This window comes from Pelodiscus sinensis, chromosome 29 (genome assembly GCF_049634645.1).
Source record: "Pelodiscus sinensis isolate JC-2024 chromosome 29, ASM4963464v1, whole genome shotgun sequence".
Taxonomy (NCBI): domain Eukaryota; kingdom Metazoa; phylum Chordata; order Testudines; family Trionychidae; genus Pelodiscus; species Pelodiscus sinensis.
The window spans coordinates 9,090,094-9,105,695 of record NC_134739.1 but is presented as its reverse complement, the minus strand read 5'-3'; the positions used below and the strand labels follow the sequence as shown (position 1 = coordinate 9,105,695).

Sequence of the window (15,602 nt, the reverse complement as noted above, 5' to 3'; positions counted from 1 at the left end):
GCATTTAACCTCCAGAGGCCCAGGAGGTTTTTCGCCTTCCTCTGTAGCATGAGGCACAGATCACAGCTGGAGGATTCTCTGCATCTTGGGGTCTTCAAACCATTTGAAGGCTTCAATATCTGAGATACAGGCGAGAGGATTATTCCAGGAAGGGGTGGGCGAGATTCTGTGGCCTGCACTGTGCAGGGGGTCAGACTAGATGATCATAATGGTCCCTTCTGACCTTAAAGTCTATGAGTGACCCGTAAGAGAGGAGGCCAGCTGGGGCGCACAGTCGCTTTAGCACCTTTATTTAGGAGAAAGTTAAAGCCTGTAAATACAGCAATAAAATATACAAAAAATAAAATCTTTACAGTATTGAGCGCCACAAGGGGACGTACAGGGCGGAGGAGGCGGCTGGATGATGGAGAAGCGGAGAGGCAGGCAAGGAAGGGCGGGAGGCGCACGCTATTGGTTAAGAAATAAACTTGGGTCAGCCAACAGCCTTCACCTTGTGCGAGCATCTAGGTCTGCACCAGAGGGCCAGTTTGGTGCATGTGAGCTCACGCCGCGCACTAGTGCAAATGGCTGCTCCGAATGGGCACCCCAGCCTGGGGCTTCTTGGTTAAGAAAGGGACCCCCCTGCTCCCAAGCGTTTATATACGTAGGTTTAGCCCAGGCTGTGAAACGCAGGCAGCTGTTGCTCTGCCACCCTCCGGCCCCCTCATGGCTCATCTAATACTGGGATCCAAGCTGAAGAGATTCAGAGCATGGCGCTCGGTTCCTCTCTCGGGCTATGTACAGCGCAGAACCGGCTGTTTCATGGCACCTGCAGAGCGCCCCGGGGGGGAGCCACTTTCTGACCCACGACACGTGGCTGGCCACTTGGCACGATCTCAGGAGGAGACTCGTTAGCTCCCCTGCCCCTGGAGGGTGGCCGCTGTCTCTCTGAAGCCATCGGGCCTGCTAGCTTATCACTGAAAAACCAACCCCAGACCAGAAGGGCAAAGCCCCCTATGTTTGTCCAGTGCCTGCCACTGCAGGTTTCTGCCCCCAGCCTGACCAGGCCAGAGCCGGCAGGCCGCAGCGTGGCAGGAACTGGCACCAGCAATCCCCAGAGGCCTGTGGGATATACACCCTAGAAGGAGCACGCAAAGGCCACCGTGCGTGAAGGGCCTAGTAGCTGGGGCAGGGATCTGGTGGGGGGGGGAGGGGCCACCAGAGCGCAGCTCCATAACAGGGGCACCTCAGTGTCAAAAGGGACCACCTGGAGGATGGACCCAGCTGCGAAGGACATGGGAGTATGGGGACCGCCCACAGGACAAGCTACTGCCTCGCTCGCTGGAGAGTCCCCGCCTGCCCGCAGCTCCGGCACTCCAGGCAAGCCCTGGGCAGGGCGGCACTTGGCTTGCTCGTCCTACGCCCTAGGTCTAGCCAAACGGCTGATCGGAGCAGGGAGCAGAACCGCCCCGTTCGCATCGGCCTCCAGCTCAGGGGCCAGAAGAGCGGATGGGTAGGGCCCCCAGTTACCCCAGCAACCGGGAGATGGCCCATCCAGCCCAGCCTCCGAACCAAGGGCCTCAGGGGAGGGCCAACCATCACGGAGTGTCCTGCCTGCAGGGGGAAGCCGCTCCCCTGCCCGGTAGATGCTGCTCATGCCCACAGGACTCACCCCTATGCTGACTAGCTACAGCACTTGGCAGTAGGGCTGCTGGGCTCCTCTCCCAGCTGCCTGGAAGAAACAGACTCAGTGAAAGTCCTGGTGGGGACGTGGCTGATTGTGCGGGGGGTGGCTGGGACAGGGGCTGCGGAGGCCTGGGAATGGCGCGGCACGGATGGAGGCAGCGGCAGTCAGAGACGGACAGGCACTTCATCGAGCAGGAAACGTGTGTTATGGAAGGAAATAGAAAAACGGGTTCCCTCCCCCCAGACCCACAGGCACCGCCTCTGAGTGCCAGCGGGGCACTCCTGTTCGACAGCTGCCAGTGGGTCAGGACACCCCAGGCCTGCGTCCCCCCCCAGGCCGCAGCCTGGGGATGCTCTGGCCACGGAGCCAACGTGTGACCTAGTGGGGTGAGGGCGAGGGAACGACATGGAGCCAGGCAGGTCGAGCTGTCCAGATGCTCCCCTAAGAGATGTGGCAGGAGGGCAGAGCCGGGGCTGCGTCCCTCACATGGGCGAGGCGGTGCACTCCGGAGTCAGCTCCATGTCGAAGGTCAGAGACTCTGCAGGGAAACACACAGGGACAGGGGCCGGTCAGATGGGGCTCAGAACAATCCACCCCTCCCGAGGGAGGCGGCCCCAGGTCAGGAATAAGGATGTTAAATATCGGTTAACTGAACCATCGACTAACCTCATGACTTCTTATCAGTTACTCGACTATTCTATAGTCCGGGGGTGAGGCCGGCAGCCAGCACGCTCCAGCCCCACTCCCGAGGAGCCCTGCTGCCTCGGTATCAGAGGCAGCAGCGTGGGGTGCCAGACAGGAGCTGGTCCACGGGGAGAGCCAGTTTAAAAACCAGCTCCCCGCGCTGCTGCCTCTGATACAGAGGCAGCAGCGCAGGGTGGCAGCAGCCCCTGTCCAGTGAGGGTCTGAGCTCCTGGACCCAGCACGAGCCGGAACGGAGCCGGGCTGCCTGCCCACCTGAAATGCAGAGCCGCAGCTAGGGTAGGCCCCAGGCCCAGTGGGAGCCAGGACGCTAAAGACATTTACTGGCAGGGGAGGGGAGAATGCGTGTAGTCTACAGCGTTAACAGCTACGCTTTTGCTACACTGTCACATCCCTAATTGGGAAAGGCCTGGGCCCTGGCAGAGCTGGCACCAGACCTACATCCCCTGGCTGCTATGAGTGAGCAGAGGCCCCATGCCTGGGGCCGGACACCAGAGCCCCGGGGCCAGGTGTTGCCCACTTACCAAACTGGCCTCCGGCGTTGGCCTCGGCTCCCTCGCTGTTATTGCCAAACTGCATGAGCGAGTCCAGTGTGCGCGGGGACATGGGCAGGTCGATGGTGTTGCTGCAGGTCGTTCTGTAGCGGGGAAGGGGGAGGACAACGAGACAGCACAAGAGAAGCCATGAGAGGCCCAGGGCCACCTCGGGGTTGCCTAGGGTAGGGCAGAGCCGGGCCTGGGGGGGAGGGGAGGGAACGGTGCCACGAGCCGCACGAGGGACTGGCAACTTGGGATCAATTCCCAGCTCCGTGCCCACTTCCTGGGTGACCCCGGGCCTGTGGGTCCCACTTCTCCATCGGCACGCCGGGGAGAACCCCCTGTCCCCCCACGCTGCGGGGCGGAGCCAGCAAGCCTCCGAGCTCCTCGGGACGGGCGTCTCCGGGCGCGCCTGTGCAGCCCCCCGCCCAACAGGGCCGGGACTTGGGCTCGCTGCAACAGAAAGAAAGAGTCTCGCGCTAAGAGCCAAGGCACGCCTGCCGGGGCTCCCAGCGAGCGTGACAACACCGTGCTCAGGGCCGCCCCGCGGCAGCCGCCTCAGAGAACACTTACGGGGTGACGCAGATGAACTTGGTCTTCAGGTACGGCGCGGTGCCTGCGGGGAGAAAAGCGGGTTAGGCAGCTGGCCGTCTGTCCCACCCCGGTCGGCCCCGTTCTCAGGACGCCTGCCCCGCCGCAGACCAGACGGCTTCTCCCCCCACGAACAAAGGAAGCCTCGATCCAGGTAAACCGGCGGATGGTGAGCGGCTGCCGGATCTCCCCGACGTTCCCGCACCGCAGCCGGAGAGGCAGCGGTCGCGGAAAGTCAACGACTACCTGAGTCCGTAGCTTCGGGGTGCTCCTGGCTCTCGGGGCGGCAGTATTTGCCAAAGGCTTCCTCCTTAGGGATGTCGGGGTACAGGTAGACCAGGGGCGAGACCAGGATGTTGGTGGCATCCATGATCTTGTAGCCCATGATGATTTCCGCGAAGGACATGCTGTTGAGTTGCTGCTTGGTGTACGGCTCCACGGACTGGATCTGGGTTTTCCCTGGAAGGGGAGGAGGAAGCGTTTCATGGGGGCCCATCCCACACCCGTTCCAGGCTCCCTTGGGAAAAACCCCACGGCACCAGCCCTCCTATTAGGGTTGCATAAGACAGGGCAGGCTCCAGGCATGGCCGCACGGAGCCCTGGGAGCCCGTTTCCAGCAGGCGCTCAGCACAGCAGCAGGGACACAGCTCAGGCGTCAGGACGGACAAGGGTGAGCAGTGGTTAGAGCACTGGCAGGGGACTGCAGCCCATGATCCCGGCCGACCCCCGCTGGGCGGAGCCGAGACGCGCTACGATCCCAGACTCCTCGCGGGTCAGTAACGCGCCGCCCCGGCTCGGTGACCAGCCCCGGGCACGTACCGCTGATGTCCTTCTCCACCCAGGTGAAGGTGATACCCCCCTCCTTGCTGCTCTCGCTGAAGCGCAGCAGGAAGGTGCCGGGCGGCTTGGTGCTCAGGATGGCGCGCTCCCGCTCCTTGCTGATGAAGCCCATGATGTACCTGGCAGAAGGGAGACAGCCCCGAGGGACATGGTCAGCGGCCGCAGGGCTGCGCTTGGCTCCATCGCTGCCTCCCTCCCCGAGCCCTGCAGCTGCTGGACCGGTGCTGGCACGGCGGGAGCTGCTGGCAGAAGGGGATACGAAGCCGCTGGGCGGTGGCTGAAGCAGAACCGCTGACCCTCATACGGTCCTGCCTGCCGCTTGCCCTGGCACAGCCCATGCTGCAGTGGGAGGGAGGGGAAGGAGAGTGCTGTGGTCCAGCCCCAGGCATCCCAAGGATGCTCTGCCGGCTCGGTGTCCCCCATGGCCGGATGTCAGAAAGGAGCCATGGAGCCCCCAGCCTGCCTGGTACCGCCCGGGCCAGAGCTCCACCCTAGCTCCAGCCCACAGCTTGGAGTGGAGCTGGGGCACGTTTCAGGGGAGCCCCCCGACCCAAGGCTGCACCAGGGCCTTCGCAGGGCTGCTCCCGGGACTACCGGGGGGGCGGGGGAGGAATTAAAGTAGGCATCCTCCCTTTCTAATCTGCATCAGCGCTTGAAACGAAGCTCAGGAATTGCCAAGGACCCGGCGTGGCTCAGAGCCCAGGGGTGGCTCACCACGTGCCAAGGCAGCCACCGGGCTACGGGACATGGACACCCCCACCCCATGGCCCCTTGATAGCGCCCGGCTCAGCCCATCAGGCCAGCTTTCCCGCCCCAGCTGCAGGGTCCCGGGGCCTTGGCCACGGCTCACCCCTCATTCCACAGCGCCAGGATGTATTTCTTCACCAGGTCGATGATGTTGTCCAGCCAGACCCAGAAGGAAAACCCTTTGCCGGCCATGTTTTCCTGCGGGGAAGCAGAGGGGCCTGGTGAGCACAGGCCCGGGCGGGGCAGGCGGAGCGGGGGCACGTGCCGTGGGGCAGCTCTCACCTTGCAGAACTTGGCCCAGGTGATCTGGCAGCCGGAGTAGTTGACGCCGGGCCCTAGGGTGGGGGCAGAGCGGGGTCGTTAGCCCTGGAGGGGTTTCCGGAACGAGCGGCAGTTCCGCGGTGCTGCACGGCTGCGGAGCCACACGGGGTCCCGCAGCAGATGCTGGCACGTCCGGCGGGGAACCAACGTGGCTGACGGGGACTCTGCCGTCCCACCGGAGAGCGGCCCAGGCAGGGCCCCCCAGTGCTAGGCCTGCTACGGGGGGGAGAGAGGGAGGGGGTGTTTCACCCCCAGAAACCAGCACCCAGCTCCCAGGCTGGAAGGTGCCAGCCACCGGCCTGTCTCTCTTGCACTTGCAGCCTGGAGCCCAAAGCTGCTGGGACACCGGGCAGGCTCCCCCGCCCCAGGGACAGAGCCCTCAGCACCTGCCTAAGGGGTTTAGGATCCCTGGCCCAAACACAGCCCGGCGGGTGGGTTACCTAGGAGCTTCTCCGCCAGCGTGGTCAGCTGCTCGATGCTGAGCCCCCGCTTGGTGGTGGAGGAGAACTGCCAGCTCAGCACCTCGGCCACCTGGTCCCACGTGCCGATCGGGGGCTTGGTGAAGAAGTTCACGTTCTGGGAGGGAGGGGGAAAAACAGAACCCGCCTGAAGGCAACGCAGAGAGCGCCCGAGAAATGACGCTACCGTCAGCCCAACGGGGGAGGCTGCCTGGCCCTGCCTCGCTTGCCTCTGCCACCAGCACACGAGACCTCAGGCAAGCTGCTGCCTCGCTTTGTGCCTCAGTTTCCCTGCTCTCTCTTGGCGGGGTGGCCAGGAAGCTCAGGCAGCGAGGAGGGGGTCTGTGCAGTGCGCCAAGGGGCCTGATCTCAGCTGGGGCTCCTAGATCACAGCACTGGCAGAATTCTTGCCACTCTAGCCCCCCGGCAGGGGCCTCCAAGTGCCTGGGGAACCGACAGGCCATGCAGCCTGTGACACCCCCCACGCTGGGCGTGTTGCGCCCGCAGGCCGAGTGGGAGGAGGTGTCACATGGTCAGCCCCATGCAGCTCTGCTCGGCAGATGCCCTCGGGAACAATCCCCCACCTGATGCCCTCGGGAACAACCCCTGGAGGCCCTGCCGAATCCACCCCCCGCCCCAGGGGCCGCACACACACCTTGGGGTTGTTCGTCAGCATGTTGTACCACAGGATGGAGGCCCAGGCGTTGGGCATCTGGCAGATGTTGGAGATGACCACGACAGGCAACGAGTGGGTCTAGAGAGACGAGACGTCACGTCATTGCTTCCTTAGACCCCCACCCCAGACACACGCACCGACCCCGTCGCCCGGGCCGCGCCCCGCAGCGGCCGCGCCCACCATGGTTCCCTGGGCAGCCTGCCGCGATGTGAGCACAACTTCGTCTCTAGTGCTCCTTGCCGCCACCCCGAACGGCTTTGCCCAGCGCAGAGCGTGCAGCAACCGCCTGACCCTTCACCCACCCCTTCCTGAGGAACCTCGTGAAGGCCCCCCCATAGGGAGCCACGGCGCTCCCCGGGCCCGCCACAGAGCCGCCACGGCGCTCCACCTACTCACCACGGCATTCCCCAGGCCCGCCACAGAGCCACCACAGCGCTCCCCAGGCCCGCCACAGAGCCGCCACGGCGCTCCACCTACTCACCACGGCATTCCCCAGGCCCGCCACAGAGCCACCACAGCGCTCCCCAGGCCCGCCACAGAGCCGCCATGGCGCTCCACCTACCCACCACGGCATTCCCCGGGCCCGCCACAGAGCCGCCACGGCGCTCCACCTACCCACCACGGCACTCCCCGGGCCCGCCACAGCGCCGCCACGGCGCTCCCTAGGCCCGCCACAGCGCCGCCACGGCGCTCCCCAGGCCCGCCACAGCGCCGCCACGGCGCTCCCCAGGCCCGCCACAGCACTCCCCGGGCCTGCCACAGAGCCGCCACAGCACCACCTACCCACTCCACCTACCCACCACGGCACTCCCCGGGCCCGCCACAGAGCCGCCACGGTGCTCCGCCTAACACTCCACCTGCCCACCAGAGGAGCCTGTGCTCCCCCAGGCCTGGCCAAGCCAGTGGAGAGGCCTTTATCTGAGGGGGAAGCCGGAGGCCCTCTTCCCAGCTGGGCTGGCCCACTCCCTTGCTCCCACCAAGAGGGGCAGCTGCGCCCGGCAGCCATTCCCACAGGACTCACCTCCAAGTCGATCTTCAAGCCCTGGTGATAGACCTCGGTCTCGAAGGTGATGAGGTGCAGCTCCTCCGTGACGATCAGGGAGGCCTGGGAGGACAGGGAGGCCGTTCAGGGGATGCCGGCTATTCCCCAGGCAGCCAGCAGGCCAGGCACAACAAGCCCCTTCAGCCCAGGTGCCCTGCGGGTTCGCTGGGGCATGACCTGTCCTGCAGAGGGCTGCTGGGGGGGGGGGGAGCTCTGCCTCCCTGCAGAACGTGCTGCACAAAAACCTTCCCTCAGCCAGTCTGGAGAGGCTGAGACCTCTCCAGTGAGCCCCGGGGGGGGCTGCCCAAAGAGGAGGGCCTGGCGGGAGCGCTCCCAGCCCAGTGGGGTCCCCACCAGGGTCCCCTGGGCTGCCCCCACCTCAGGGCACACGCGCAGGCTGGGACACTCACATCACAGTTGGCTCTGCCCCCGTTGCCGCACCTCTGCTCCCGCAGCGTCTGCAAAGAGAAGGGAGACGGTAAAGCTGCAGCCGGCCGGGCGCACACGGGCCCCCCCGGGCGCACACGGGCCCCCCCGGGCGCACACGGGCCCCGCTACTTACCAGATGCTTGAACTCTGCTGACAGGCTGCCGTTGTTCGACTCCTCCATGTTCATAACCTTGGTGTTCGTGCCCAAGATGTTAAACTTCCGGGACCTGAGGGGAGTGGGGGGGTGGGGGGGAGGATGTTAGAACCCCCCAGAGTCCAGGACAGAGCAGGGGGCAGGACGTGCGTCAGGGACGGAGAGAGAGGAGACACGTTGGAGCCACTTACCCCCGGAGCGCGGCAACGTCCCCCGAGTCCCTGGAGAGGAGAGAGGCTCAGTGTCAGTGCACGCCGGAGCGGAGAGCGCGTCCTACACAGACACACACACACACACACACACACACCCACCCACCCCCCGAAGTGGCACTGCAGCTCCTAAGGGGACCTACCAGCTCCTTTGCACGTGGGCCCCTGCACCCTAAGGGCAGGGGGACAGCGTGCAGCGGGCGTGAAAACCTCCCCGTGCCCAGGGCACCACGCAGCCCCCAGCTCGTGCTGGGGCTTGGCCCAAGAGCCGATTTTCCCCCTCGGAGAGGCTGGTGCCCCTTTGCTCTGCGATACCAGCCCCCGCGAGCGCCACACTCACTTGTCGATGCAGACTTTAATCTTCAGCTGATAGTTGAGCTCAGGAAATTTGACGAGTAGCCTGCCGGAAGGGAGAGAGACTTCAGCACGAGGCGCTCGGCCACCAGAGCAGCCTCGGCACGGGACACCCGGGAGACTCGCACACGGCTTCGGCCAGCGGGGCTGCACGCGGCCCTGGCCGTACTGCAGCTGGGACGGGGCTTTGCCAGGGAGCCTGCCCAGGCAGAGGCCCAGGGCTCTCCCCCTGCCAGGCGGCTGAAGCCCGTTCCCAGGAACCAGCCCTCACAGCTGCTGTTGAGCATGCGGGTCGGGCTGCGGCACCCACTGCCCCCTTGCTCCTTAATGCACTGGGGAGGCACCCAGCAAGGCTGGCAAGGCTTTGTGCCCCAGCGGGGGACCCGAGCGGGGAAGGGACTGGTCCCAGGCTACACGGCAGGGCCACAGCGGAGCTGGGATCAAGTCTCGGGAGCCGCCAGCTCTCAGGATGCGTAGAGGGTCGGGCACAGGATCAATGCCAGCGGCTGGACGACGCCTCCGCACTGGGCTGTTCGCCTCCAGCCCTGGGGGTCAGGCTGCTCTTGTTGCCCGGGTGACAGAGGGCAGAAAGGTGCTGGGGGGAGATCAGCTACAACAGGAACATGCTGACGACAGCAGGAGCCAGGCACGCAGGCCGGGGCAGAAACCTGACCGGCAGGGGCACTCGACACGGCTTCCCACCAGCCTGGGCAGCGGAGGCAGAGGGAGAAGAACCCACCAGCCTCCAGGACCCGAGCAGCTCGGCCCCACGGACGTTTTCCAGCCCACCCAAGGAGCGAAAGGACCCGCCAGACGCCCACTAGGAGCGGCCTCACGTTCGGCTCCCGCACAAAGACGCACCTGACTTTGGTGGTGAACTGCACGCCGGTTTTGATGACCAGGGGCCGATCCGGGTGCATGGGCATGCAGGGCTGCCGCTCCACCACGAAGGCGCTGCAGGAGGAGAGCGCAGGGGGGGTCACACTCAGACAGGTCCTGTGTCTCCCCCGCCCCCCCCGGCGCCCGCGCCGCCAGCCTCAGGACACCCCTGGGCGGCGGGAGCAGCTCTTCGTCCTTATGGCCCGGTACCTCGTCATGAGATTCCTGAACAGCTCCACGATCCTCTCCTCCAGCATGGGCCGGTGCTGGACAATCGGGTCCCCTTTGTAGGAGACTTTCTGCTGCAGCTCCTCCAGCTTCTTGATCTGCTGCCGCGTCTGAAGCTGGGACTCTGCGAGGGACGTGATCCTGGAGGGGAGGGGGGAGCCAGCTGAGAGCCCCACTGACTAGCTCAGCCCATGGCAACCCTGGGCGCCTGAGCCCCTATGAACGGGAGTGGCGCCCCAGGCCTGCGTCTATTGCTTATGGAGCCCCGACTCTTCACAGCCGCCTTGCGAGGGGGTTGCGGGGGCGCAGGGACCCATTTGCCTGTCGAATCGAACACCGGGAGGTCTGGGGGCGTTGGGGCTGAGGAAATACCGGGGGCAGGAGGAGGGGGGCCGGGACAGATCTGTTCCTGGCGGCTTGAATTCAAGCAGCACCCATCTGGCTCTCCGCTCGGGAGCGCCCGTGGCAACGGGCCCTGCGGTCTCACCAATTTTCCAGGCGGTCTAGGCAGATGTTGGGAGGGCCCCCGATACACGCGATCTGCTGCCTTCTCTTCCAGTCCGCCAGCTCCTCGTCCGCCAGCGTCTTCTGCACGTACTCCATGGCCGACAGCAGCCCGGCCAGCTCGCTCACGATCCCCTGCCAAGGGGAAGAGACACTCAGGTGGCGCCTCAGCCCGGTCTAGAGCTGGGAGACCCAGAGCGGCACAGGCTGCGACTGCCAGCCCCCGATCCCGGAGCCGCTTCCGCGCTATTACACGGGGCGGTTCGCCAGGTGCTCCTAACCAGCCCCGCGCCACGGCATCGGAGCACTCCCACGCTGAACGAGGGGCAGACCTTGGAGCGCCCAGCGGGGGGCAGGGCGTCCAATCGCTCAGCTTGGACAGCGACGCCGGACCCTGAGCCATGGTGCATACAGAGCAGGGTGGGGAACCAAGCGCCCATGGCTTGGATCTGGCCCACGAAGCCTGTGGCTCCCCCAGACCCCAGCGGGAGCACCAGCCCCCGCTCGCCCTGCTGCGGGGGGGAGGGAGCCCTGGGCCTCATGGCCCGACCAAGGCAAGCTCTTTTCATCTTGTGCCCGCCGGGGCCGGGTGACGAGCGAGCCGTGGGCAGACGGACGGCCGAGGGGGGCCCCGTACCCTGCGCATCTGGTCCAGCGCCGTCAGCATCTGCTCCAGCTGCTGCATCTTCTGCCGCGTCACGGACTGATTGTTTCCATTCAGGTCCTGCATATCTTGGGGGGGGAGAAGGGGGGAGAAAGGAGGGAAAGGAGAGCCAGTTCCTCACCAGACACGCACCCGCCAGCACAGAACACCCAGCACCACCCCCTCAGCTCCCTGCCCAGCACAAAGTGCCAGGCTTGTGAGCCATCTGTCTAGCCCCCCCAACACTGGCGTGTCTAAGCACCCCCAGCATCACCCATACCATCCTCACAGCCCCTGGTCAGCGCTGGCATCCTCGCTGCCCCCCGGGGCCCAGTGACCGTCGCGCCCGGCTGCATGGCGGAGGCCTCAAGTCACAGCGAGTCTGAGACCGAACCGGGGTCTCCCGAGTTGCAGGCCGGTGCCCCAGCTCACCCCAGGCACGGGGCAGCGACAGCTCAGAGGCCTCGCCAGCTCCCTCCTCCTTCCCCTCCAGCCAGGCACTTGCCCCTTTACCTCCTTGGCTTTTCAGCGTCTTGTAGTTGAAGTCGAAGTCGTCCTGGAGATTCTCCACCACTTTCATCTTTTGCTCCAGATCCTGCAAGCCCAGGAGCCGGGGTCATTTCAGGGCAGAGGCTCAAGCACATTCAGCGGGATTTGGGGGGGGGGGCGGGGGACCCCCAGGGCCAGGGCAGCTGGGCTGACCTACCTGCACCCGCTTCCTCACGTCCTGCAGATGCTGCTCCAGCATTTGCTGCTTCTCTGTCACCACGGCGGCCGTGGGGTGTGACGCCTGCCCACCTTGCTGTGGAGGGGAACAGGACGGGCCTTTGTGAGAGCCGGATCACAGGCCCCACAGGGTCACCGCCTGCCCACGGGGTAGCGCCAGGAACAGCTGGCCGGTGCGAGCGCTCTGGGCTCAGGGCTTCACCTCCCCAGCACACAAACAGCCGCAGTGCCGAGCTATTGGGGTGGCGGATCGTGGCCCCCGCAGTGCTCAGCCGGTCAGAGCCGGCAGTCTGAACACAGGCGAGGGGGCCAGGGGGAGATGCAGACAGGAGTGACTCAGGCAGGCAGGGGCTAGCGCGGTGCCCGGCTCTTGCCTGGAGCTGGGACAGCTCGCAAACAAACGTCAGCAGCCAAAGCCAACGGATGGCCGCCCGGCGCGTTTCCGGCAGCACCGCTTCGCCTGGGAACGGCCCCTCAAACCCCGCAAGGCCTCAGGGACCGCCGATGCCCCCGTCTCTGTTCCACACCAGGGCGGGGGAGCATCCAGCAGGGACCCGCCCGAGCCGAGCGCCGAGTCCTGCTCTCACCTGGGCTGCGGTCGCGGCCGTCTGGAGCAGGCGAGATTCTTCCCAGAGGCACCGGGCCACGATCCGGGCGATCTCCATGGGCTTTTCCAGGTACCTGCTCTGTATGTGTTTTGGGGGAGAGGGACAGGAGACAAATGGAACTTCCAGCCCCCACCGAGCTGGGGAAGCGCACAGCGGGGGGGCGGAGCGTTTCACAGCCACGCAGGGAAGTGCCGAGGGCTTAACAGGAACTGGGAATCACAATCTGCTCGGCTGAGGTTTCTCCCTCAAACAAACAAAAAACCTCAAAACCAACCTGCCTAAAATGTAGGGTGGATCTGTCTCACTTTTGCAGAGTCCAGCATTAGCTGCTGGTCCCTCCCTGGACACACAGTCCACAAGTGTATCTCTCTAGCAGTTAGCAGAACCTGTCCAGCCCCCTCCCCCATGCCTCAGTTTCCCTGGGAACGGACAGGGTCACAGTGGGAATCAATGTCAGAGCTGGCCTGATATCCCCTGCTCTGACCACTAGATACCACTGCCCACAGTCAGCTCTTCAACAGACTGGAAGGGGTGAGGTCATGCGAGAGCAGCAGGGCAGGAATCTGAACCTACCCCCGGAAAGCCGAGGGCATTTTGGGCTGGCAGCTCAGCGCCGGCCCTGGGGAAGAGAGGAATGCGCCCTGCTCAGGTCGCAGACAAGGCGGCACCGAGCGCGCACACGGCTCCCTCTCTGCCGCCACGGCAGGCAAGGGCTGCCCACCCGCGACGGCCCCTGGCCTGCGCTCGTCTGTGCGTGAGGAGCGAGTGGGAACACCAGCCTGGCTCCCAACCGTCTCTGGCCCGGCCTTGCCGTGCCACTTGCCCCCGGCTAGGGCAGGGGTTGGACAGCGGAAGGGAGCGCGCTTCGTGGGGTTGCGGATTCAGAGCATTGGGCAGGGACCCTGGAGCATCCACGGCCCCATCAGCCCAGGGAGGTGAGCAACACCTGGGGGGTGCCCCCTACCCTGCTGGCACCCCGGCCAGCTCTAGGGATGTCAACTGTAGACAATCAGACCGTTAACCGATAAAGTCGGGCTGATCAGTGAACCCGGTCACCTACACGCATCCCCACCCCCATCTTGCTGCCTCTGACACAGAGGCAGCAAGGGGCGTGGGGAAGAGGCAGGAGCCGGTGGGGAGTCCGACAGAGGCAGCAGCACGGGGGGGGGGGGGGGGGAAAACACGCGATATGCACGAGAAGCCAGCTTCTAAGCCGACTCTTTGCGTATGCCGGCTCTGCGGACTCACCCGCAGCCCTGCACTGCCTCCTACAGAGGAGCAGGTCCTGGCTCCACACAGCTGTCTGCCCCACCTCCTCGGCACTGCTGCCTCTATTAGAGGCAGGGGAGGTTGCCACGAAGCATCCGAGGCAGCAGTGCGGGGTGGCAGGCAGCCGGTCTGCACGGGGAGCTGGTTTTTAAACTGGCTCCCTTCGCAGACGGGCTCCCGCCTGCCACCCACGCTGCTGTCACGATAGAGAGGCAGCGGTGCGGCGTGGCCGGGGCTCCCCGGGAGTGGGGCGGAGCGCACTGGCTGCCGGCCCCGCCCCAGGGACTATCGATAGTCGTGTAACTGCTGAGATTTGATTACACGACTGTTCAATTACACGACATGCAACATCCCTCGCCGGCTCTAACCAGCCCTGGCCCCCTTCTCACGGCAGCCGTAGTACAAGAGCTGCCCCAAGATCTCCGGCCAGCAGAGCCACGTCCTTGGGGGGGGCCAAGCGGGGCTACCTCCATAGCCACTGCCCCTTGGGTAGAGGTCTAGTGCAATACTGGTGCCACGGCCACGCGGGGGTGCATGCGCCCCACCCTAGGGATGTGAACGACTAGTCGACTATCCCATCAGCGAATGCTTATCGGATCGTTGACACACTCGTGGCTTCCTGCCCCTCCCCTCCCCCTGCTGCCTCTATCAGAAAAAGGCAGCTGGGCGGGGGCAGAAGAAGGGGTGTTTCAAAGTGGCAGCGCCACGTGCAGACCGGGGCCAGGAGTCGTCCCCCCCTGCCACTTTGAAACACCACGGGGAGCCCAGGGCCCGTGGGGGGTGTGTGTGCTGGAGTCCCCCGCTGAACCTGTGCTCTCCGCAGCACTTTCACCTTCCAAGTGCAGCAGTGAAGCTGCACTTAACTAATCGAATAGTCGATGCAATTCGCATCGACTATTCGATTATCCAATTAGTCTCAATTTAACAACCCTACCCCCCGCCAGCCAGTAAAGGGTTAACAAGCTGCTGCGGGCCCTGGCCATCCGGCCCCTGCATGGCTGCAGGTTTGTGGCCCGGCTCAGTGGCACAGCGTGTGCGGCTAGCCAGGGCCAGACAAGCCGGTCAAGTTGCAGGGGGCTGGGAAGCCATAGGTGCACCCTTCACTAGCCAGCCGGGCCGAGAACCTTGCTGCGCCTGGATGCAAGAGGAGCCAGCACATAGGACAGCAGAGCCAGGTTGTGGGACGATGCCCCCCCTCCCCCGGTCTCTGTAGCTCCTCCCCCCACGGTTGTGAGATGACCCCGCCCCCTGGCTCTGTAGCTCCTCCCCCCACAGTTGTGGGATGACCCCGCCCCCCTGGCTCTGTAGCTCCTCCCCCATGGTTGTGGGATGACCCCGCCCCCCGGCTCTGTAGCTCCTCCCCCCACAGTTGTGGGATGACCCTGCCCCCCTGGCTCTGTAGCTCCTCCCCCCACAGTGACACAATACCCACCTGCAGGAACTGCTTGATCCTGCGCAAGTTATGCTGGTAGAGGACGTTGGATTCCTGCAGGAACCGGCTGTATTGCTGATCGATCTCTCCCAGCAGGTTGTGGAACACCAGTGTGGCGTGGGACTCCTTGCTGGCCGCGTACGCCCTGCGCGAGGCAGGGTTGAAATACACAGACACTCCTCGCGCGCAGTGCAAGGGCGGGTAGGGACGGCCCCGCTTGGCCCCCCACCCGAGGGCAACTGCATGGGAGCGACTCCCATGTGCACAGCAAGGGCAGGACCCTGCAGGGATGGGATCCCTCCCCTTCCCCCAGCACCTAGTTGCCCAGCAAGGGCCCCGCCAGCACCATCTGCTCGCTGGAGTCGGCTGGCTGCAGATCCTGCTCATCTGGGCATGCAGGCCTGGCTCGCTCATTCAGGCAGCTGCGCATGCAAATTCTGTGGGGCCCATTTTTAGGCGGCCACCGCCGGGTTGGCCGCAAGCCAGTTTTGCCAGCTCCGTGCGTACTCGGCAGCCACACCCTCCGCCTCCTGCCCCCGGGACGAGCCTCCAAGCGCCAAACCCCAATCCCAGACCCGCCGGCAACGT

General features: G+C 65.1%; 1 protein-coding gene across 4 annotated transcripts in view; it reads right to left on the bottom strand.

Annotated features, from left to right (window-relative positions):
- Nucleotides 1–273: 273 nt before the first annotated feature.
- The window catches only part of STAT3 (signal transducer and activator of transcription 3), a 39,667-nt gene continuing 24,338 nt past the window's right edge, over nt 274–15,602 (bottom strand). Inside the window, exons 3-24 of one of the 4 annotated variants that reach the window (XM_075911497.1) lie at nt 15,015–15,159; nt 12,293–12,391; nt 11,686–11,781; nt 11,493–11,574; nt 10,974–11,068; nt 10,320–10,471; nt 9,815–9,973; nt 9,587–9,679; nt 8,712–8,771; nt 8,354–8,383; nt 8,142–8,235; nt 7,990–8,037; nt 7,559–7,642; nt 6,517–6,615; nt 5,844–5,979; nt 5,365–5,417; nt 5,186–5,280; nt 4,315–4,454; nt 3,739–3,954; nt 3,478–3,520; nt 2,893–3,005; nt 274–2,204 (exon numbers count right to left, since the gene is read on the bottom strand). In XM_075911497.1, the coding sequence (XP_075767612.1) occupies nt 2,149–2,204; nt 2,893–3,005; nt 3,478–3,520; nt 3,739–3,954; nt 4,315–4,454; nt 5,186–5,280; nt 5,365–5,417; nt 5,844–5,979; nt 6,517–6,615; nt 7,559–7,642; nt 7,990–8,037; nt 8,142–8,235; nt 8,354–8,383; nt 8,712–8,771; nt 9,587–9,679; nt 9,815–9,973; nt 10,320–10,471; nt 10,974–11,068; nt 11,493–11,574; nt 11,686–11,781; nt 12,293–12,391; nt 15,015–15,159 (2,188 nt within the window). In that variant the 3' untranslated portion in view covers nt 274–2,148. The other 3 variants (XM_075911498.1, XM_075911495.1, XM_075911496.1) reach the window with 3 other exon arrangements.